The following is a 25,643-nucleotide window of genomic DNA, read 5'->3' on the forward strand; positions in this document are numbered from 1 at the left end:
CTTAGCAGTTTGTACATTCCTCACTTACTTCTTATGTGTTCCTTAATGTTTCAGGAGGCCGCACCCTGCAGATACTGAATGCACAAGAAGACAATGCTGGAAGATATTCATGTGTGGCCACTAATGAAGCTGGGGAGATGATAAAACACTATGAAGTGAAAGTTTACAGTAAGTTCCAAAAGAAAGCTTTATCTCACCTCTTCCTGAAGATGTCTAACTTATTTTTCCTAATTGTTAATATTGACCGTTAAAGACCCTTGCTTATATAGCTTGCCTCATCAAGGATGGAGGTTGCATTAAGTGTCATGTCTATACCTTCAGTTGCTTGCAGATGTGAGGTCTTTCATGGAAGGACTGTGAAGAAATGTCCCTGATCTCCTTGAGACCATGTTAATTGCTACTCATTGTGATTTGTCTGGTAGATTGTGTATTTAAAACAACCAGTGCTTAACTCTCAAATGTTTGTTTTGGCAGTTCCACCCATCATCAAGAAAGGGGACCTTTTGGGCCCTGGCCTTTCCCCTAAAGAAGTGAAGATCAGGGTGAATAACAGCTTGACTTTGGAGTGTGAAGCTTATGCCATTCCTTCTGCCTCTCTCCGCTGGTACAAGGATGGACAGGCCAGTCACAACTACATTTTGTTTGTTGATTATTTCTGAAAGATTTAAATACCAATTTAGAAAGAAACAGGCAGGGGTGATTGAGAGATTGGCACCAACCACTGTAATATTAAAAGCTGTCATTCCCACGCTCCTCAAATCTGAAACTGCTTAAAAAATAAATAAAATGAAAAATACCCATGTTCAGTAACTCCAGTATTGTTCCACTTACTTTGTGATAAGTAAGATTGGTTTTGTGTATATTAGCACTTGACTGTGAAGATCTGGCTACTCTCCCACTGGAGAATTAGAGGAACAGTGTTTTACCCAAATAAGTAAATTGTTATAGAGAAGAAACACATGCATGGTCCTAAATGAGGACTAAATTTATTCAGACCTTTCTCTAAACAACTTTAACTCTTTTACAAAAGATAACATTTTTGATATCCTAAAAATACAAGAAAATTAAAAGATATAAAGGCTCACTATGATTACCCTAGGGCAGCAAGAAATACTAAATAAAAATTCAGCTTGAAAGTGAAGGGACAGATATGGTAGGGGTTGGAGGTAAAAATAGTAATAGGAGAAGTAATACAATTGTATTTGAATTAAAATTGTTTTGAAAAATCACTCTTACATTAAAAACAAATCAGATCCTTCTGTTTATGATGTAAGTTTCAAACCACATTCACTATTCTTCACTCAATTCCTATTCTTTCTCACGTGCTATGAGCACACATGTGCTGATTGATGCTCGGAGGCCAAAAGAGAATTTGTAGTTGCTGTTAACACTACTAAACACAGATGGGAAACAGCTAATCTGCTCTTTATCCTGTTTTACACATAATCAACCAAATGGTCAGTTAAATTCCAGTTGCAGAAGGTTAAGTCATAGTATGACTTAGAGGCAAGAAAGATGTGGCTTTGTGTTTTTCGTTCAAATTCCAGATGGATTCTGCTTTATCAGCAGGTGGGGGGTGTCTTTTCATATAAAATAAGCATGCATCATCTGGAAGCCATTGCCAAAGGCAAATGCAGAATTCCCACCATGCTCTGCTTCTGTTGGCTTTTCAGAGTGCAAACACACCGTGTGCTGTGCTATCAATTCTGTAAAACCTTACTTTTCAAACAAATAAGTTCCCTGCCCTTTGAAATTCCATCATTAATTTGTTTTCTAATTTTCTATGAAGATTTTTCATCCCTCATGATACTAGACATAGAGGGTACCAAATGTAAAAACATCCTATTTAAACAGCAACTAAACTGCTTTCAAAATTATTTAAGAATTGTTAAATTATGGTTTCAAATTTGGTCTCTAAAATTATATTGACTGGCACTTGTAATTTTTTAAGGCTTAGGTTGGTTTCCTAAAATATGAATAAGAAGCACTATTTTCAATAAGTACTTTTTCCACATCATTTTCAGTTATTTCTACTTTAATAACTAAAAATTAATAAAGTAGTATTTTTTAGAAAAACCACCAAAAGATATTGACAATATCAGCTATGATAACTTTACATATATTTCTTACATGCTATTTATCCATGCTCTGAAATTTTTATTTTGATACAGGACATTTAATTTGTGCAATATTAATAATGGTTTGTTGAATCCCAAATTATTTAAATTTCAATTGTTTGCTGGGTATTATGTACAGCAAATATAAATAAGAAAGAAATAGGTCAAAACCTCTGCCCACATAAATATTCAGAGACAAAAAACTAAAAGAATTAAGTCAGTAAAACAGAATGTGACAGATTAGGTAGAGGAGTTAATCAGAGAACACACACACAGCTCAGCTCACAGTTGCCTATAATTACAGCTCCAGCATATGACCTCTTCTAGCCTCTGTATGCACCTCCACTAATGTATGTGCACAAACACACACACACACACACACACACACACACACACACACACACACACACACACACACTTACATGACAAGAGACACATGCAAAGTGTATGCCTGCCTTTGGGAGTAGAGGAATAAAGACTGTAGTGGCTCAAAAGACAAAATGGAGAGAGCTATTTCAAGATGAAGGCAAGTTACACTATGTCAAATACCACCAAGAAAAGAAAACAAAGACAACACTGAATGTAAATATAGCCACATGGATGTCAAGGGTGACCTTGACTGTCTTTCTTATCAAGTAGAGGAGACTAAGATTTGATTAGATCATAGACAAGGAAAGATAAGAAGACAAAATTAGACACCATACACAAGGAAAACATTTTAAGTGGTTGACTGTAAATGGCCTCAGAAAAAATGTGGAGGTAGACCCCAAAAACCGCTCCCATAACACTGAAACTGTCTAGTGGAGTAAAATGAATAGATTTTGCTATAGGTAAGAAAGGACGCCAAGACACTGAGAGAACATAGTTTTGCTTGACAGTAGACACTGAAATCATTAAGAATTATGAAGGACATATTGTTAAAAGGAATGCCAGTGAGTCAGAAATAAAATCTTCAAATAATGAAGGGAGACCTACAATGCTCATTTCAACAAAGTATCATAACATAGCCCCTAAGCAAGCCCTAGCTTGTGTGTAAAAGTAAGGGTGTTTCTGAATGATTAACAATAATTTTAGATCAAATCAGATTGTACCAATGTTCTCAACTTCTAATAAAGTTTTCTTTATAATAGTTTTCTATGAAACTATCTGTAAACACAGTTTTTAAATGCTTCATAAGTTTAGCTGCTGACCCTTTTGCTTACACGGATAAATGGACATGGTGCTAAGAACATTTCTGTCATAAAGAATGTATGAATGTATCTCCTGAAATTGCCTAGTTAATGTGAAGCTTATCAGCTATAATTTTCAAGAGATAAAAATTGTATTACTTAAACAACAATTTGATCAAGTTAAATTAATTGCTGTTATCTTGAATATTTTACATATTTCTATTTATTAAAGACCCATAATGCCAATCATTTTCAGGGTATCTTAGCTTTATTAGCATACTCAATACTGACATTGTTATAATTGAATCACAGCCCCTTAAATCAGATGATCATGTTAACATCGCTGCAAATGGACACACTCTTCAAATAAAGGAAGCTCAAATATCGGACACTGGCCGATACACTTGTGTTGCATCTAACCTTGCCGGTGAAGATGAGTTGGATTTTGATGTGAATATCCAAGGTAATCCTACTATGCTTATTGTAGAATAATTTTCATCCTTTATTAATGTAATGGAAACAAGATTTGACTTTGTGTAAAATCTTTTCTTCTCATAATAATATAAATTCATTATGAAATTTTAAACACAAAATTATAGAAGAGAATGACCCCATGATCCTGTTTTAATTTTGCTTTTATTTAATGTATTTGAGTGTTTGCCTGTATGATATGTATGCCACCACATGTATGCCTGGTGCCCATGGTAGAGAGTGTTGGATCTCATAGAACTGAAATCATCAATGGTTGTGAGCCGCCACATCGATTCTGGGAACTGAACCTTAGACCTCTACGAGAACAAGTACTCTTAACCACTGTGCCATCTCTCCAGCCCCTATCATTCTTATTTTATTTATTCTTTTCTGATATTTTAAGGGATTATTTCATTTCCACAATTCAATAACAGACTATAGCCTTCTCTTATATTAGCATTGCCCTAACATTATTTCATGAAGACTATGTATCATACATCATTAGTGCATGAAATACAATGAATAATTATAATAAATACATGAACATTATTGTATGAAATGCAGTAATAATGGAATTTAGAATAGATACACTTTGAGTTGGATGAGTACACTTATAATCCTTGTGTCTTGGGCTAGTTACCACACTATTTTAAGTCTCCATCATTTCTCTTTAATGCCCCGTGGAATTGCTGAGAATAATGTATAAGGTAAGGCACCCACAGTGATTAAGAAGTAATACCTGTCATTGCTGGTATTGTTTTTCTGGAAGTTATCACTATCCAGCAGAATTATTTTTGTCAGTGCTGGGGATTGAATCTAGGACCTTGTTTATACTAAGTAAAGTCTCTCTGAGCCATACCCCAGACCTCAACATAACTTTTAAGAATTTTTCCTATTTCATCAGTTGTATAATGAAATATTAATATAACAGACTTCTACAGTTAAATATCCATATTGTCCCCAAGTTTTCATTACTTGCTAATAACACTATATGTGTCATCTGGATAAACAAAATTTTCAAACATCTTTAATTTTTCATACATGTCTAAAACTTGAAAATTCAGGTCAAACTCACACACTCTTGAAATGCTTTTAATGTATAGGCAATTTGTCTCTGATAAAGCTCACACTGCTATCAGAAAAGGGTGAGAATGTCCTAGTTTTGATAGTTTAGTCCTATTTCTTATTTAACTTCCTTAGTAAGGGAGATAGATAATTGACAACGGCATCAAATGAGTCCATATTTTCTTTTGTGTGTGCCTCAAAATTAGCTTTTCTCAAACAGTTACATTTCTTTTCTTCTCAAGTTTCATTTTACATTCCAAACTAAGTTCTCCCTCTGACCCCCTCACCTCCCCCCCCCCAGCCTCCGCATGTCCATTCCTCCTCAAGTTTCTTTTCACATTCCTCCTTGAAAGTGGGTCCTGATGTTGATCAAGTGACAGAGTCTTTTTAGAGGAACTGCTAAGACAAGTGCTGACTCTGAGCACTGTAGCGCTTATTCTTCCGCCTGAGAACCAACCCTGACTGATGGCTACTCTCTGTGTCTGGCTGCTGCTGTAAACACACAAGTGCCTAAAAATATTTTGGCATTGTCTAATTTATCAAATCCACATATCATTTGTCAAGATATGGTCAAAATCTTTTTCTGATATATTGATAGTGACAGTTCCACTGTAATGTCATGCTTTCCCTCCACAGTTCCTCCAAGTTTTCAGAAACTCTGGGAAATAGGAAACATGCTAGACACCGGCAGGAGCGGTGAAGCCAAAGATGTAATCATTAACAATCCCATTTCTCTGCACTGTGAGACAAATGCTGCTCCTCCCCCAACTCTGACGTGGTACAAAGATGGCCGTCCTCTGACTTCAAGTGACAGAGTATTGATTTTGCCAGGTAAACACTACCACTTGTGTCTCTTATCACTTACCAGGCCAGTTCACTGCAATTTAACTGGCATTTGAGTTGCTGAATGCTGTAACATCCACATATAGAAGAGTCTACCTTGAGTATTTGACAATAGAACATTTTAACTTGCCAGATCTGTTCCTTGATTGTTAACAATTTATGCAAGTCTTTGGGCTTCCTCATGCCTCCTTTTTGGTATTGATGCCTCCAGTCAGTTTGGTTTCTACACATCATTAATATAAATTCTAATGAACATTTGCAAATAGTTATTGTTCAATTTGTTTATTGTATTGATTGCATTTTCATGAGTAATAGTGAAGACTTTTAGTTTCAAATACTTTAATTATTACATGGTTTGTTCACAGAAAGGGTGCTTAACTTTTAGGGAATAATATTTTTGAGGCTTTGGTAGACAGATATCAGGGTTTGTTAAAATTCAGAAATTGTACCTTTAGGGTCCATGTGGTCAATGTAGTGTATAATATATGCAAAGTTAACCCAAGTTAACTGAAAGAATATCTTTTGAAAATAAAAAAATGAAAATGGAAGAAATAGACATGGTAACTCTATGTAATATATGACCTTAATTGGATCTAGGTCTAGTAAAAATGGCTATTAAATAAATATTGTGACAATAATCTAAAAGAGGCTATGGATTTAGTACAAATTTTTCAAAACTCTAAATTTCCTGTTTTGGCTGTTACAGTTTCATAAGGGATTATAATTATTTCTATGAAATTGAGATCTGTAAGTATATAGTTTTAAGAAGTCATCAGGCCTTCAACCTACTGAAATAGCTTAGGAAAATATTCCACCCATATGATAAAGAGGTTAAAAATGGTAAAATAGATGAAAATTTTATTAGGACTGTTACAACTGTTCTCAATCTTATTAGCAACATTGAAAAGTTTATAGATACACAGATCTTTTCCCCCTGAGATTGTACAGGAAATCTTGAATAAAACATATAAGGCAAAGTACACCTTACTTTTTCAGATCCCTGGATTATATATGTCTTTGAATGCAATTTTGTAGGAAACACTGAAAGTGATAATTAAAAATACACAAAAGCTGCAAGAACAAAGTAACACTGCATAGTAACAGTCCATCTATCCAAAGCATGATGGAAGGTACAGAGTATTCCTCTCTTCTCCAAGAAAATTGATACCAGCTATTCATTTCTTCAAAAGTCTGACTTATATTACAGTATTGGCTCACTTTTTAGCCATGCAATATCTGCTGTGAAAATGGATATTATCTGAGATAAAACTGAATGATTAAAGGAAGTGGGAACATTGACAAAACAAATAAATAAATGTGTAAGTCATTATACCTGGGAGAAGAGTGTAACTCTATTCACGATCTGTGTTTGCTCTAACATTTGGAGAAGTAACATACTAGGATGTATTCTCAGGAGGGTGAGTGTTCCAGATTCCCCAGGCTAACATTCCAGGATGTGTTTTTAGGAGGGCGAGTGTTGCAGATTCCCCGGGCTAAAGTTGAAGATGCTGGGAGGTACACATGTGTGGCTGTGAATGAAGCTGGAGAAGATTCCCTTCAGTATGACGTCCGCGTACTCTGTAAGTTGGCTTTCTTTTGTTGATTAAGCGCTTTTCACTTGGAAATATTTTTCAGTGACTAATGTTTGCAAGATGTTACCCTAAGCACATTAGAAACTATAAAGGTAACCAGAAGCTAACACTTCTTCCTAGAACTTACTGTTTTGTGTGCAAACTGAGAATGTGTTAGTCCATCAGTCAGGACTTCTAAGATCTCAAATAACAAAATGAGACACGGGGTGGGAGGAAGGAAGGGAGAGGGAAGTAAAGAATGGATTATTGATTCACATACTTGTAAAGTCCCCAAGTAGAGTAATCTGCAATCAATCATTTCTGACTTCCTTGACTCAAAAGAGGTCCAGGGTATCCAGATTTTACCTTTCTATTACTCTGGACTTTTAAAAATTATTATTACTGTTAATGTCATTCTCAGACAGGTGGTTCCCTTGGGTAGCAAGGTGGAATTTACCAACTCTAGATTTACTTCTTCGGGGTTTCACATTGAAAGAAAGGTCTCCTGTCTAATATTTATTTATTTATTTTGTGCAGATTTTTTATTTGAATTAGAAACAAGATTGTTTAACACGACAATCCCAGTTCCCTTCTCCCTCCCATCCTCCCCTACCACCCCCCCACAACTAAAACCCTACCTATCACTTATCCATTCTGCTCCCCCTGGATGGTGAGGCTTTCCATAGGGTGTCATCAGAGTCTATCGTATCCTTTGGAATAGGGCCTAGGCCCATCCCGGTGTTTCTTGGCTCAGGGAGTATTCCTCTATGTGGAATGGGTTCCCAAAGTCCACACCTATGCTAGGGATAAGTACTGAACTACTACAGGAGGTCCCATAGATTTCTGAGGCCTGTCTAATATTTATAAGTACAGTCCTAGGATTGACTGTTCCTCAGCCCTGTGTGAATTATACATGCATCTTTGAATTCACCACAGACACCAAGAATCTGTAGTATTCTTGTGATGAGATCTAATTCTTATGTCTGCTCTTGAGCCACAATCATTTCCTTCTGATATATGGCCATCAGGGGGAAGAGTATTGTTGCCTTAAGACAACCGGCATTATTAGAAGCAGAATAGATGTATTGGCAGAGGCTAAGCTAGTGAAGTGTGATATTCTGGTTTGCTGTCTATTGTTATGGTAAAAACCATGACCAAAAGCAATGTGGGGAGGAAAGGGTTCATTCAGTTTACATATCCCAACTCAAGGTCCATTGAGGAAAACTAAGGCAAGAGCTCAAGGCAGGAACCTGGAGGCAGGAACTGAAGCAGAAGCCTAGCAAGAATGCTGCTTACTGGATTGCTCCTCATGACTTGCTCAGCCTGCTTTTTTACACAACCCAGGACCACCTGCCTATGGGTGACACCTCCCACAGTAAACTGAGCTTTTCCACATCAATCACTAATCACGGAAATGTTCCCACAGACTTACCCACAGTCCAATCTGATGAATTCTCAAGTCCTCTGCTGAGGATCCATCCCCCTTCCCAGCTATGCCTCAGTTTGTGTGAAGTCAACAAAAACCAGCCAACTCACAGTCAAAATGAAAGATTTTTATACAAAAGTTTTGAAGTTTGGAGGGTTAGACACTCATCTCAGAGACTTTCATGCCAGGTGATTGAGTCAGTGATAACAAGGTTAATGAAAGTAGAGATACTGGGAAAACAGGTGGGATAGGGAGGGAGAGAGAGGGAGGGAGGGAGGGAGGGAGGGAGGGAGGGAGGGAGGGAGGGAGGGAGGGAGGGAAGGAGTCAACTTTGTTTCTGGTGTGCTGAATCTGGCACAATTCCAGAATGCTCATGTAAAATGCTGACTGGCCACTTAGAAATAGGAACCATTACAAAAAGAACTAAAGCCAGACTCCATTAGATCTCACAGCTGCCCACAGTCAAGTGATATATAAAGACAAGATTTCCAAAAGAAAGAATGATATACTTTTTGACCAAAGAGTATCATAGTGAAACATTTGTAGATAACAGTAGAAGAAAAGAACAAAAGAAAACAGTAGAAGCGGACAACCAAAGAATGGGGAAAACACAGTAGACAGTCATGCCCAGATCCAGCTTTCAGAAAAAGTTGTCAACTAATGGGTTTTCAGTGCCGAATGTTAAAATGAGTTTCAGAAAATAAAAGGCCTTTGATTTTGAATCTTCAAGCCTGTTGGTGAAGTTCAACGGAACAATTTAGGTCATGTGATGTGCTTCAATGCCACACTACAAGTATAAATTTTGAGCATTATTAGACATAATGAAATAAAATAGAGAAAAGAGGTAGAATGGAGCTGGCTGGCAAGAACAAATTGAAAAGATTTGTACTTACCCATAGGTCAAGGGCAGGAAAACGGAATACAAAGAGGCTCATTAAAGCTTCAAGAATGTGTACGAATAGTAGAGGTGAAGGAATTAAGAGTGTAAGTGCCAAGAGCATGTATCAAAATAATGGAACAAGGAACTGAGAGGGCAAGAAGCCTTTGGGGGAGGAGGAGAAATATTGGAGTGTAAAGAAATGGGATATGACAAAATGTATATCAAGTATATTTAGCAATCCTATTAAGTAGGTGTATAAAACAAACAGCCTGTGTCAAACAGAAAAAATCAGCAGTGGCTACTTTGGGGATCAGATGATTATAGCAGGAAGCATCTGACTCAGTGGTTGCTTTCAGTCATCACCCTCAGAACTCTGGAGGCAGAAAGAGGGAAGGAAATGTTCCCACAGACTTACAGAGAGAGATAGTGGTGTGAACTGTCTGGAAGTTGAAGCAGATGTCACAATAACACACTGTGGGGAGCAGTGAGCAACAAGCTCCAAGTATCAGCACCATAATGCATCACTTCAGTGGCCCCCTGTGAGGTGTGGGCTGGCATGAAGAAAGAAAGTAACCTGAAGAGAGGTTAATGGGCTGATCATAAAGAGCATTAGAGGTGGGAGCACTAGAGCTTTCTATGCAAAGAGCAGGCAAAAGTCCACAACAGAGGTAGAATACAGAAAACATTAAATTTAAAAAACCCTATTTATTTGACATCTATCTGCCGATCACTCATTGTGTGATAGGTCCTGAGCTGGGCATTGGGAATCCAGCATAGAGGACAATGGCTATCATTAAAATGATGTAACTTTAAATGTGAATGTGTGCAGAACCGCATGAAGGTCCTGCCGTGTGCTTTTTCAGTTTCAGTGCTGATTCTTTCTTTAGAGAATTTCAACCTAACTGTTGGAGAGCCAAAACCCGAAGGCTGAGTCTGCATTAAACTTGCACTGGTTGTTGACAACCTGCTGTGTTTTAACAGACCTCAACAAAAATTAACCAAGCTTGACACTGATGGCTTACTTTGAAAATAAATATCTGGTTTTACAAATGTTGCCAACACAATTGCCTAATTTACTGAACCTTTCCAGATTCTATTCTACAGCGTGTGACTTTTCATAAGTGAAATGAGTATAAATTGCAGGGTGCTGTTGTAAATGTGTTGGGGAATATAGCATAGAGCTTATTAGACTTTAATGTGCTTGAGGAACATCTGGAGAGCTTTTTCAGCCGTCCATTCCTCATCCCTCCTCAGAGATGGCTATGAAGGAGGTGGGGGCGAGTTACATAAATATAAGTCTAACCAAGCTCCCAGGTGATGCTGATTCCTCTTCCACTGATGCTGAGGCGGGGAGCCTGGAATAGGCCAGATTACTCCCTTACAAAGACTGATTCTTAACAACCCAAATTCACTCCCAAAGCTGTGATTTATCCAGCTCGTCCTGATGACAAAGTGCTGTAGCATGCCTTACTAAAGCCACTGATGCCCATCTCTCTGTCACAACCGTTTCTTAGTGCCACCAGTTATCAAGGGAGCAAATGGTGATCTCCCAGAAGAGGTCACTGTGCTGGTGAACAAGAGTGCCCGGGTGGAATGTTCATCCAGCGGTAGCCCAGCACCGAAGAATTCCTGGCAGAAAGATGGACAGCCCTTGTTGGAAGATGAACATCACAAGTTTCTATCTGATGGCAGGATTCTTCAGGTAAAAGGAAAAATCTAATTTTAATACAGTGTTTTGACATTGTGATAGTTGTCCTCTAGATGGATAAAAGTATTAGTTTCTGAACTAATACTCTCCAGATGTTCCTCAAGCACATTAAAGTCTAATAAGCTCTATGCTATGTTTAAACTATCAAGGTTGATATTGATCATCAACGATCAAAAGCATACAAAATATTCTCTACTCTTTTCCCACAAATAGAAATGACCACATTGACATTTTTGTGTAAATTCTCCTAGAATATCTACACACACACACACACACACACACACACACACACACACACACACACACTCACACACCCCTAAGTTTAACAACATATTCTTTTATTTAAAAAACTATTATTTCAATCTTCCATTACATGCATGTGATGATAGCATTCTAAGTGGTAAAAGGCTTCCTATAGATTAGATCCATCCTGTGTTGGCACAGGCAATAGGAAGTCATTATGTGAGAACCATATAAATATAGTTTACTGCTGTTTGTCACATGATATGTTCATTTGTCCATTCAAATGTCCTAAAAGAAAGTTGTGGTGTGTAGACACATAGTAATGCTTTTGTTAGGATAGAGTGTAATTAAATCACAAGTGAACATAATAAAAATATTCCCTTGGCTCATAAATCCAAGAATAAAAGTGGATCCAGCACAGGTCATGTGTCTTTTTAAAAAATCAAGCTTACTGCTTATAAATAAACTTGAAGTTTAAAGCATTATCTACATGTGACCATATCTATTTGATGACCATACAGCCTCTCCAAAATGCCTAAATGTTTTCATGTATAGGGTTGTAGATACACATAGAAGGATAGTAGTTTCTTCATAATAAACATTTTGTTCTATATTATTTGACTACCACTACAAAAAACAAACCCCTCCAAAACCTGATGACTTAGAACAATCAGAATGTATTTAGCTATTAGGTCCACTGGTTCTATAGGTGGTATATCAGATCTCAGCTGGGCTTATTCAAGTGTCAAGCCGTGGGTAGAACGCCTGCTGGAATTGTCTATCTGGAGTCATAGGATACAAGCTGATTTTTGTTCCTCATGATCACACCCTCCAGCAGGCAAGTCATACTTCCTCAGATGGTAGTGGCAGAATTTCTGATAAAGTGAGCAACAGTGTCGACACTTTTCAGTTAACTGAAGTGAACAGCAGCACCATTGCCTCAAAAATCCTACTGGCCAGAGGCAGTCACAAATCCACCTCATGGGGGAAGGGGGGACTTCAAAGTCACTTTGCAGACTCACAGACAGGGAAGTGGGAAATAATTTGGGATAATTTGTATTCAAAATTTAACAGATGTGTGTAAAAATCACCTTTTCTGATTGCAAGTTTTATAAATAAATATGTGCGTGGTTGACCTACCTAATTGAAAGCAGCACCAGGGATGGTCTGTTCTGCAGCTTCATGTTTTTATGCTCATTTATATCTGGCATTCGCTAGAAAGCATGCAACTTGTTTGTTCTATATGTAAAATATTACAAGCCCCTTTATTAACAATTTTAGCTGCCATTTCTTCATTTTCCCTTAGATTCTGAATGCTCAAATAACAGATATTGGGAGGTATGTGTGTGTTGCTGAGAACATAGCTGGGAGTGCCAAAAAATACTTCAACCTCAACATTCACGGTAAGAGCTCAATGCCCTGACATCTGCTAGGCTCTCCCTGACAAAGCAGGGAAACCAGGCTTGGAATGTAAGACCTGTGTTCTGTTTTCGACTTGATCATTGTGTGAAGCCTGCATTCATCCAATATCCTCTCCTTTTTCTCCTACAAAAGCCAGAGGGAATCACAGAGTGCAAATATTCTAAGCCCATCTTTATAGAATTTTCATCCCTGGGGGGTGGGAAGCTACCCCGGCATATATGAAGATTACATGTTCTTGTGAAGGTCAAGTCACTTGTGGATCTTCTGCTCATAGACGCATCTACTCGTGCTCCTGTCTTCCAGTGCATGGTTACCTTGACTACATTCATTTAGTATGCATTATGCTCTGTGAATAAGGAAAGGCTGCCTTGCAGAGTACAATAATTCCTTTTAAAAGGCAAGCATACCTAAATCGTGTTAAATTTAAGTTTTCACACATAATGACACTCCATAAACAGACTTTTTTACACTAAGAAAAAGTGTGAGGGAATTGGATGTCAATCATAAAAAGGCAATTTTTATGAGATCCAGCTGCTTCCAAAGTATGAAATTAGAGTGATGAAAATTATTCTAAGGCTCACTTTGTATGAAATTCTAGTTCATTTTAGGAATTTCTGAAAATGATCATTTTTTATCGTCTCTAAAAGCTTTCACTTGGGGCTGAAAGGATAGCTTGGTAATAAGGAGCATGAGCTGCTATGTAGAGGACCCGAACTCAGTTGTCAGCACCAACACTGGCTGGCTCACAACTGTCTGTATTTCCAACGTGCCAGCTGAACCTGATGCCTGTGGCCTTCGTGGACACCCACCCTCAAGTGGGCCCTCCACACACAAATACACATAATTAAAATTGTTTTCAAAAGTCTTCATTTGCCATGATAACATGTTCTTACTTGGTGTGATGTCTACAGCATGTTACACAAATGATGTTTGCTGTTTGTGTAATAAATCTTTGGAACACTCCTGCTTTTACATTCTTCACATTTACAACACTAAGCACTATATATACTTTTTTATATTTTAGTGAGCAACTCTCAGCTGTGCAAGTTCATGGTTTTTGCAGAGCTAGGGACCAAACCACAGACTTTGAGCATTCAAGGCAAGGGCTCCACTTGTGAGCCAGATCCTCAATCTTGTATCTGACCTAAACAGAAATAAGTGTGACATCTCAGGAATCATGAATTGAATACATATGATAGTTATGAAAGTACGAGTTCTAATCTATATAGTAAAATATAGGTTAAAAAACATGTCAAGGAACTGGGGAGACAGTTCATTCAGTAAACTCGATCCACGCGAGATCAAACTCCAACACCCACATAAACCTCCAGTTGTAGCAGTGTGTGTCAATAGTCCAAGCCCTGGAGAGGTAGAGACAGGATGCTGCCTGCAGTTAGTTGGCTAGCTGTCTTGCTGAACTGGTGAGTTCCTGGTCACTGAGAGATCACTGAGAAGCAAGAAGAAGAAATAAGAAGGGAAGGAGGGAGAAAAGGAGAGAGGTAGAGAGTGAGGAGATGGAGGGAAGGAAGGTAGGAAGGGAGGGACAGAGGGACGGAGGAACGGAGGGAGGGAGGGAGGAAGAAAAGAAGGAAGGAAGTAAAGGAGGGAAGAAGGGAGAAAGATCGCTTTATTTTACCTCACATACAGGTTAATTTTCATAGAACAGCATTGCACTATCTCCTTTAGCCTGTGGCCACTCATCATTTTGCTGTTAAAGTCCCATTATCTAGATAGTAAGTAGCAACATACTAACTGCTGGATTGCTACCACGTACTAAGTCAAGTGGTTTTTGCCCATTACCTCTAGTAATTATATCAATGACTCTCAGTCATTTGTTGGCTTTTGATTCCTCTCTCATAGATGAAAATGTAAGGACCACCAAGCTTAAGAAACATGATCCAAATTACATCATTCCCAAATGCAAAGTCAGCATTCTACACAGGCAGTTTGATTCAAGACCAGGAATAATTGGTTGCTTTCTATTTGGGGACATTCTTTTGTGTGTGTTATATGCCAAATTTTACAACTGCACTGTATCTACACCAAGGTCACTGCCCATGGCTTGAGGAAACCTTGGCGTCAGGAATATTGGTGGAGTTATAAATTCATACTCCCACCTTGAACCAGGCCTTCTCCACTGTGTAGGCCACCTCTTCTTGTCTTATTACCCTATGGACACTCTCTCTTACCTTTACCTTCCCCTCAAATGTCAAGTGAGTCCTTCCTTAGTCTGCTCTGTGTGGCTTTAACCACAGACATTCATTTTTCTTACAGTACTGAGAGCAAGGAAGTCTAAGAAGAGGTTCTAGAAGTGTTTGTTTTCTGAAGAGGTCCCTTGTAGATTGCAGCTTTGTCCTTGCATGCCCTCACTTAGTCTTTCTGGTGAACATGCTTGTATGGAGAGTTTGTATGCAAGCCCTCCAGTGTCTCTTTATTTTATGCACTATTTTATTTAATTAACATATAATTACATCATTCCTCCTTTTCTCCTTTCTGATTAACCTCCCATTCCCCTCCACTCACACCCAAATTCATGCCCTCAACTCCTTTAAACATTGTTATTACATATCCACATTCATTTAAATGAATAAATATATAAAACAGCCTTTGGGGTTCATTTGGTGTTGCCTGCATGTAGGTGTTCCTAGGACTGACTACTTTATAGTGGATAACTAGTGTGGGATTCATCCCTGGGAAAAACTAATTCTCCCTTTCTCAGAAGTTCTTAATTGCTTTTAGCTCTTCGTTTAAGTGTGGGGTTCCATGAGATTTCCCCCATATGTAAAGATGTCAACTATTGTTAGAATTATTCACAACTTGTTAGGTAACCATGTGGTTGATATTTCATGACAGTAGCTTTTCTGTTAGAAGGCACAATCCCACAGTATTCTGGACCCTCTGACTCTTAAAGCCTTTCTGCCCCCCTTTACATGTTCTCTGAGCCTTAGATGCAGGGGTTGTGTTGCAGATGTATCAATGGGATCAGCAATCGTAGAGTGTAGCACAAAAATAAAGACCCAGAGACTGATATTAGTATTCAAGCTTCAAGCTGATGATCAGAAAAGCAAAGCAGCCAGCCACTAGCTCTTACCTCTAGCTTAGCTCAGACCAAAGAGGCAATCCTCAAACTGCTCCGACTTCACTGCTCCTCAGATTCACTCAGACTGCTCTCCTCAATGTGTCTAGAAACCAATTGTTTCACATGAAACCCTTTGCTTTTTATACCTGCCTAGTGCTAGGATAGAAGGCTTATGATCCCAAGTGCTGAGATCATCTTTGTGTGAACTGTTTCTCTTTAGGAATGGATTGAGTTGTGTAGCTCAGTGTGGCCTTGGACTAACAGAGATCTGTCTACCTCTGCCTCCCAAGTGGTGGGATTAAAGGTGTGTACCACCACCTGCTAGCTTCTATAGCTAACTGGTGTTGCTGGCTTTGCTTTCCGTACCCTCAGGCAATCTTTAATAAATCATAAATAATATATCACCACACTACAGTCAATTCTTCTCTGCATTTGAGAAATTCTGGCTTTCTACAGGGGTCTCCCACTGCAAAAAGGAGCTTCCCTGATGAGAGTAATATAGGGTGTCTTTTCTAAAAGGACAGTAATCCTAAGTAATTAGGGTTCATTGGACATTAATAACTTCCTTGTAGAATCCAGTTCCAAATACAGCTTCCCTGGGAATTGGAGCTTGAACTTCTGAATCTAGAGGATACAGTTGATTCTCACTCATTTCTCCCAACTGTCATTCATGACACTTTTAATTCCTAGGCAGGATAGAGAATTGGCTAAGCAAAAGATACTGAGAGCCTGGGTGCTTTGTTTTCAGACATATTTCTTCCAGGAACAAGATGAGAAACCTTAGGCAAGATGCTAATTTTCCTGTGCCTCAGCTTACCTCTTTATGATGTTAAGAAATGTCTCTAGCTCATAGGCATGTGAAAATTCAACGGAAAGTAAGTAAGTGTGCCGCACAGTGCCTGGCATGGATCTATCGACCATGACTACTGTAGCTCTATTCCTATCAGATTTTTAATTGCACGGATTATATTTAATTTTTCTCCTTGTGCCAAGAACAATGTGCAATGCATTCAGAATTCAACTAATACCAGAGTTAATCAATGACTGAAGCAATCAAAACTATATAATATTTAAAGAAAAAAGGGTTTGCCTTTTCAACATTTTTCTTTTGCTTTTGATGTTGTTGTAAGACCTCAATCCTAATATAATAGAGTAGATACAATGTTGTTTATTACTTTCGTTCACCCTTTCTGATCAGGACTCATTTCGACTTTTATTTATGGTTGTAGTCACTTGTGTTCATACCTAATCCGTACTCATTGTCCTCCTTCCACTTCATAGAAACCCTTTTGATGTGTATGATGCTATTCCTTCTTTGGGATTTGGTGTTGCTGATGTTATCATTTTCATTTTTTGAGACAGCGTCTCACTATGTAGCCCTGGATGTACTGAAGTTCACTATGTAGACCTGACTGGCCACAGATTCACAGAGATCCACCTAATTCTGCCTCCTCAGTGCTGGGATTAAAGGCATAGACCACCACATCTGACAACATTTGCATTTTTATTATAAAATATCAAGTTTCACATTGCATATTTTATAATGTTCATAATTGCCAGAGTATCATTTATATCAATCTCTCTTATTCTGCATTTTCTCTCTCCTACTTTTGCTTTTTTTCTCTCTGTTGTTTTGAACAAAAAAAAAACAGTAGTGTTGTCTATTAATATTTGTGTTCCTCTTGAAAGTTGCATAGATTTACACTTTAAAGATAATCTCTATTATATACTGAAATTCTAATGCTAAACCTTTTTTTTTACCATACTAAGTAAAAATAAAAATACCATATAAAAGTAAAATTATCTGAACTACTTAAAAACATTAGGTTGTTTCTTTGTAATTTGAAAACCACAGTTTTGGACATGTACTGAATTTTTTCACTTTGAAAACTGAGACACTCTTTCAATTAGGAAAACACCTGATGGACATGTGTTTAATGAAGTCACTAGCGATTTCAATAAAGACCACTTTTTACTTAACAAAATCATTTGCTTGTTACTTTTACAGACCACAAGGAATTTGAACATGTGTCTCTCATATTGTCGAAGTTCACATTTAATATACATATGTGCACTTTTACAGTTCCTCCAAGTGTCATTGGTCCTACTCATGAACACCTCTCTGTGGTGGTGAACCACTTCATCTCTTTGACCTGTGAGGTTTCTGGTTTCCCCCCTCCTGACCTCAGCTGGCTCAAGAATGAACAGCCCATCAAGCCCAACACAAATGTTCTCATTGTGCCGGGTAAGGAACTAATTATTCTCATAAGGTAGGCCGCACGTCATTTTCTCCCATTTTAAAACAAAGATCATTTCAACTGAGACTCTTTCCAAAGTTGAGTGTCACTCCCTTTGTTAGTTCACAGTACCCAACTAGAGTATAGACTTTCACAACTTCAGTGGAAATTACGTAAATGGGTCTTTTTTTTGACAAATTATGAAATTAAGGATCAGAAAAATTGGGTGATTGTGAGAGTAAATGGTAAATAGCCACTGTATGATCCTATTAGTTCTAGGTGATGGGTAGTTCACTACATAGCTAGATGATACAGATAGGATAGAGAGTGAGGGCCAGGAGATGGCTCTGAGGTTAAAGGTGCTTGCTGTCAAGACTGACCACCTGAGTCCAATCTCTGGGACCCACATGGTGGAAAAAGGGAAACTGTTCCCATGAGCTGCCCTCTGACTTCTGCATACTGTAGCATACCTCTTCCAAAAAGAAATGTGTAAATGAAAACCAATGTTTAAAAAGAATAGGCATCAAACAGTATATATACTTGAGTAAACAAATGGAATTCAGTTGTCAAGCTATTGCCTTATGCCCCTCATGCATGTCAAGACATCTATGAGTACAGTCCAACATTTGCAGATGACAACATCATGCAGCAATGTAAAAAAGCTGGCCTCACCTGAGATAGACAGAATGACAGACTGCAGAAGAGCAAACTGTCACCTCTGCACTGTGGGGAATTTAAAATCAGTAATCACTTGCTCAATTCCCTGGATGCACAAGGCAGAAGGAGAGAACCAAATCCTACAAGTTGACCTCTAGCATTCACACATACACTGTGGCAGCTGCACGTGTGCATACACACACACACACACACACACACACACACACACACACACACACACACAAACTAACAACTCAATTTCAAACAACCTCTATATCTGTCTTTACATTATATTTGCCCCAGGTGGTCGAACTCTCCAGATTATTCGGACCAAGGTATCTGATGGTGGTGAATACACCTGCATCGCTATCAACCAAGCTGGAGAAGGCAAGAAGAAAATCTCTCTAACAGTTCATGGTGTGTCTTCACTCTCTCCATAACACAATTTTATTGCATATTTTCTATCTAAGCATCTGGATAAAAAAAAAAAAAAAACCACTTGAATGTTCTGTTCTTGTCTCCCATTTCAGTGCCCCCAAGCATTAAAGATCATGGCAGCGAATCTCTTTCTGTAGTTAATGTCAGAGAGGGGACTTCAGTGTCATTGGAATGCGAGTCAAACGCTGTCCCTCCTCCAGTCATCACCTGGTCTAAGAATGGGCGGACGATAACAGATTCTACTCATGTGGAGATTTTGACTGGTGGACAAATGCTGCACATCAAGCGAGCTGAGGTGCATCTTTGATCCTTGTCTGAGTGTTGTGCCTCCTTGGTGGGATTGCGCAAAAGATAACGGGAAGAAGCCTACTCCCCTTACTGCAGTGAACAGTGCTGTTCCTGGGCAAGTGCATGGTCAATAGCATTGAGCTTATTTTCATTAAAAAAAAAAAAAAGAAACAGGAGTTCTGAAGGCGACTAGAAGTGGGGCAGTTGAGCATAAAGATGACTGATGATTTAATCTATTCCTGAACCTTGTGATTGGTCATCTATCACTTAATGGAGCACATACAATAGTATCTTTTTCTTTTAGGTGTCTGACACAGGCCAGTATGTATGTAGAGCTATAAATGTAGCAGGACGAGATGATAAAAATTTCCACCTCAATGTATATGGTGAGCATCTGCCTCTAATACAACTCTCTTTTCCCTAGACATGCAAATGAAAGAATGTGTCTTGAATTAACTTAACGATGGTGTGCGTTCTTCTTCTGTCTTTTTACAGTGCCTCCCACTATTGAAGGGCCTGAAAGAGAAGTCATTGTGGAGACAGTCAGCAATCCAGTGACACTGACCTGTGATGCCACTGGGATCCCCCCTCCCACCATAATATGGTTAAAGAACCACAAGCCTATAGGTAATACACTTGAGCATTTTGGAGTTTGTCTTTTTTGCCTTTGATTTTCTACTTTTGTAAATGAACAGATTTTTTTCAGTCTTGTGCTTATGGTTGTGGTTAGCTCAAGAAAGCCTAATATTCTAGAATCTAAATCTATCAAGTGGACCTCTGACTAAATATTTGCTCTGTTAAGGTACTGCCCATTGAAGCTAAGGCCTTGGTCATGTAAGGCAAGTCCTCTACCACTGTAGTTTACCCCAGGATTTCCAAGAGTTTTGTGGTTTTGTTGTTGTTGTTGTTGTTTGTTTGTTTTGAGGCTGGCTCTGGCTAAGTAACCCAGGCTGGCCTTGAACTTTCAATACTCTTCACTGTGTCTCTCACCTAGCTGGGATTGTAGACCTGAATGTCTCATTATAATGGAATACTTTTTAAATTTTTTCATGTTTCAAAATAATTCTCATGAAAAATACAAAGGGAAAGCTTTCAAGAAATGTATACTTGTTGGATGAAGAGAGTGGCTTTACATGTTATTTCTTTCCTCCTGATTTCTACCTGTAGAAAATTCTGACTCCCTTGAGGTTCACATTTTGTCTGGGGGAACCAAACTGCAAATTGCCAGACCTCAGCGTTCCGACAGTGGAAACTACACCTGTGTGGCATCCAATATGGAGGGAAAGGCTCAGAAAAACTATATCCTTTTCCTTCAGGGTAGGTTGACTGCACTGTGGTTTGTCCTTCTTTCTTTGTCATATTCTATCTAGAGTACAAAATGGTTTCTATTAAAGGAGACTATTGATCATAGACTCTGGTATCTATAGGTCACTGAAAATATTGACACCTTTTTGCCTGAATTTACTAGTGGATTCTATTTTCATGAGAAAACACACAGATATGGGGAGAACATAACAGAATTTAGGAAATCTATCTCTATTTGTTTCATTTTTAGTTAAAGTATCTCATTAGTCTGATACATTCTATGGAAATGTAATTCTCTATTTTGTGTAATTTATTTTCATACAAAGACTATAAATCTGTTCTTATTTTTATAGATGTGTAAGATTTAATTTATACGGTTGTGCCATGGCTTAATTGTGGATGTGAGAATAGGTAACTTTCAAATAATCATGAGTCTTGCACAATTTTGTACTGAGAGTAAGGGACATTAATTCACCCAGTAAATATTTATTCATCATCCCCTTGCATTGTGGCATAGTGGTGAGGACTGTAGGGAGAACTTGTTATTTTTTGATTTTCAGTAAACCTCTTGGTGATACATTTGATTCAAAATGACATGGAAGTCTTGCTTCCTGATTTCATTGCTATTGCTAAGGAATTTCTAATGAATTATACCCTTGATCTTAATATATCTTCTGTTGTTGTGTTAAAGCTAACTCCTGAAAATATAGACAAAGACGTTTGATTGATGATCTCTTCAGTAACCTCTGGTGCTTTGAGACTCCATAGACATAAAGAAGAAAGTTGCTATTCAGTGATACAATATCTTATTGGGGCTGGCAGGATGTCTAAGTGGATAAAGGCCTTGGCCATCAAGTTCGAGGACCTGAGTTAGAGTCCATGGACCCACACAGTGGAAAGAAGGAAGAAACTTCCACAAGTTGTCCTCTGACTTCCATACATGCACTGTGGCACACATGTATTCGTATACATATAAACACATACACAAAATAAATACAATGTAATTTAAAATTAAAGAAAAGTAAATAAATTCCATGCTTACTTATTCATATACATCAGTAATAAATCATAAAGTTTATGGTGTTGTGATGTGACCAAACATTTCCTAAAATTTATTTTTAATGTATTTACATAATGTCTTACAATTAGGGAAAATGCATAACATGGGCCTTAATTAAGACAAATCTCATTAGTATATCTAGTGACAACTTCTTTAGTACCCTATCCCTGGTTGACTAAAATGGCATTAAGAAGGACGAAACAGTACTGTGTTAGTAAATGTTTAATAGTTGACACTTCAAACAAAAAGATCCTGATATGTAGCCATGATGTTTCAGTTTCCTGTTTTATGTATGCCCACCTTGGCCTATTTCCAGCTCTCACAATGGCAGTGAATATGGGGTAGGGAAGTCATGCCAAATAGGTTCCTGTGATCAAATATGAGCTACTCCTAGTATATCTCTAATTCTATAGTATAGAAACTCAATTGTGTTCCTTTGTGGCCTCTAAAAAAATTGTACTTATGGTGTATAGTTGTTTTATCTAAGTGTATGCCTGCACCACATGCATGCCTGGTATCCAGAGCTCAGAAGACATCAAATCCGTGGAACTGGAGTTACAGATGGTTGTGAGCAACCATGTGGATGCTGGGAGTCAAACTGGTTTTCTGATTATTGTTAATAACTCTAGTTCACACAAAGGATGACTAGATAAAAAAAAGAACAGAAGCTATTAGAGATTGAAAAGCATAATATGTCCATCAATATTTCAGAATAAATAAATTAATTAGACAGTAGACAAATTAATTAGACAGTAGACAAAAAAATTAGTATACAACCTTTCCTCAGACCTTTAAGGAAATATTTGGAAAGTTGATTGTCCTGAACTATATAATGACAAACAATCCATTTGAGACTTAATCTGAGGATGGTTCCATTGGATTACCCAAAACATCAATCTGGCACCAGTTCCTATGACTAAACAGCTCCAGGAATATCAGGAACATTGAAGTCATTTGGTGCCTTTTTCTTTCTCATTTAAAAATAATTCATGAAGGTAACCATAGGCCAAGTACTAGTCAGGAAGAGTTCTGATTTAGAAATGGCATATTCTGGGCCAGTGAAGTAGATAAGCAGGTACAGATGCTTGCCAACAAACTTAATAACCTGAGTTCAATCCCTGAGACCCACATTGTATAAGGAGATATTCAGTTTTCTGAATTCATGAACACACTAGAGGACAACTTATGTGCATTTACACACACACACACACACACACACACACACACACACACACACACACGTGTTACAATGACCAAAAAAGAAATGATATGTTATGTTATTCTGTCACATTAATTAGCATTTACATCTTTATACTTTGCTAATGAAAATCTTATTTCTCTAAAGTCCCCCCAACCATTGCTAGTGCTGAAGTTCCGAGTGAAGTCAGTGTCATTCTTGGGGAAAATGTTGAGCTGGTCTGCAATGCAGATGGCATTCCCACCCCACATCTTCAGTGGCTTAGAGATGGGAAACCCATACTGAATGGTGAAACAGAAAGAGTCAGGTATGTTTAAAAGCAAACCTTTGCATGATAAATTATATGGTCTTTCACAGTGCTCTATGCTTCAGATTTCACACAAATGATGCCTATTTCTATTCTAGTTTGCTTTCTATTGATACAATAAACACCATGACCAAAAATAACTTTGAGAGGAAAGAGTTCATTTCATTTCACAATTTATAGTCCATCATGAAATGAAGTCTAGTTAGGACATCAAGGCCAGAAGCTGGGAGTGGGTACTGAAACAGAAACCGTGGAGGAATGCTGCTTACCAACCAACTTGCTCCTCATGGCTTGCTCAACCTGCTTTCTTATGCCACCCAGAGATGTCACTGCTAACAGTGAACTGGACCTCACACATCAATCATTAATCAAGGAAATGCCCCCACAGAAATGTCCACAGGAAAATCTGATGGAGGCAATTGCTCAGTTAAGGTTCCCACTTCCCAGATATGTCTAGGCTTGTGTGAAGCTGACAGAAACAACCAGCACAACTCCCATGTCATTAGACCTTAGCCTTCATTATATTTACAAAGAGAAAAGACAACAATTTTTTGAGTGTTGAATATAGAATTTCTTTATAACACTCTAAAGTTTATTATTACCTGTATATATGTGTGATGTCAGTGTGTAGGGGTGGGGTGAGGGAATAAAAAGGAGGGAGGGGTCCTTAACATCAATTCTGTATTATCAATCTCACACACCCATTCATCAAAATGCTATGCAACTGTCATTGAATATATTTCTACAGTTTAAGAAAGTCCATGTCATAAAATAATTCTTTCCTATTAAAGTCAAGCCAGTGGCATCCCACAGAAGAGTCATCAATATTCATGGCTGTGAGTTTTTTATCTTAAAGTTATCAAACTGCATACATGCAAGGTTGATTCTATAGTTATGGGAAAACATAGAATAGCATTATAACCCAATTCATTTTTATAATGGTTTGCTCACATCCTACTTTTAGCTGATACTTATTACCCTGTCTAAATAGGAATGACTGGCAATACAATGGGAGCTTCTTGAATCTTGAACAAATTCCTTCAGATGAGCAATCTAAATCTCATAAAGATCTTTCAACACAGACATATTTACAGTCATATACCAGAATGATTGTATGCATAGGTAGACATAATATTGTACTAATGTACTATTAAATGTATAATTTTAACCAGTATTTTAATAGTATATTTTCTAGTCAGTGGATTGAATACATATAGCTTAAATACAAATAAGCATCATTTCCTTTGTATTTGTTTTGTATTAAAATTTAGGTATTTGTTTCCTTTACAAGATTGGGTAAGCTGCTTGATAATATTTTTAGAAATATTGGGTATTTTATTACATTGTGTTAACATATGCAAATAATTAACAAGTGTTTAGTTATTTTCATTAAGTAAACATTGGCCATCTTTCAGATTTGATGGAACCTAGCCCCCTATATTTGTACCTGGGAAGCTGGGACTCTAAATTCCTAAAGTTGCTTCTTGTTGTCTCCCACTTGGCTGTTGACTTTATCACTGTCCCATGGTGCCACAGATGTCTAGGTAAAACAGTGTTTTAAGGTCACTTTTCCAAAGCCACCTTAATAACTTTGACTGTGGCAACCTGCAACTTTAATTTGCAATATATTTAATTAAACTCATTGAACTTTAAATTTCACATTTTGAGACAAGTACCAGACTCAGATAATGCATTTTCAAGATATGTCTCAAATGTGATACTTAATAGTACATTGCAGTAGAAATTCACAATCAAGGGTGCTGATGAAATCACTATTCTTAGAATAGTTGTAGGTAATATTTTAACCTTCTTCCTAAAGCATAAGAAGTTGTGTTTGGTAATTAATGGTATGTGGATAAAAATGAATAGTGTAATAGTCTTAACTTATATATATATATATATATATATATATATATATATATATAATTGTCTAATTTCATATTTATCATTTACTTTTATGTAATTCAAAATAAACACCTTAGCCATCCGAAGAAATTTCAAAATACATCTGTATATGTACAGAGTCATCAATGTTTAAGTAAACTATGCTATTTTGTTCTTTTTCATTAAAGTATAATTAGGGTATTTACAGTTAATTTTTACTCATGATTTTTTCAGCTTGTTGTGTTCTCCAGACTTCATACCAGAATTTTATAATT

At 37.6% G+C, this 25,643-nt stretch overlaps 1 protein-coding gene across 1 annotated transcript in view; it reads left to right on the plus strand.

Annotated features, from left to right (window-relative positions):
* The window catches only part of Hmcn1 (hemicentin 1), a 439,469-nt gene that overhangs the window by 322,977 nt on the left and 90,849 nt on the right, over nt 1-25,643 (plus strand). The window contains exons 51-64 of the mRNA XM_027417405.2: nt 55-168; nt 475-620; nt 3,599-3,749; nt 5,459-5,653; nt 7,132-7,245; nt 11,057-11,244; nt 12,800-12,896; nt 18,078-18,239; nt 19,192-19,305; nt 19,419-19,621; nt 19,919-20,000; nt 20,110-20,241; nt 20,782-20,931; nt 23,325-23,484. Of these exons, the coding sequence (XP_027273206.1) occupies nt 55-168; nt 475-620; nt 3,599-3,749; nt 5,459-5,653; nt 7,132-7,245; nt 11,057-11,244; nt 12,800-12,896; nt 18,078-18,239; nt 19,192-19,305; nt 19,419-19,621; nt 19,919-20,000; nt 20,110-20,241; nt 20,782-20,931; nt 23,325-23,484 (2,008 nt within the window). The remainder of the gene's footprint in view (nt 1-54; nt 169-474; nt 621-3,598; nt 3,750-5,458; nt 5,654-7,131; nt 7,246-11,056; nt 11,245-12,799; nt 12,897-18,077; nt 18,240-19,191; nt 19,306-19,418; nt 19,622-19,918; nt 20,001-20,109; nt 20,242-20,781; nt 20,932-23,324; nt 23,485-25,643) is intronic.

The sequence above is a fragment of the Cricetulus griseus genome, chromosome 5 (genome assembly GCF_003668045.3).
Source record: "Cricetulus griseus strain 17A/GY chromosome 5, alternate assembly CriGri-PICRH-1.0, whole genome shotgun sequence".
In the NCBI taxonomy this organism is placed as follows: Eukaryota; Metazoa; Chordata; class Mammalia; order Rodentia; family Cricetidae; genus Cricetulus; species Cricetulus griseus.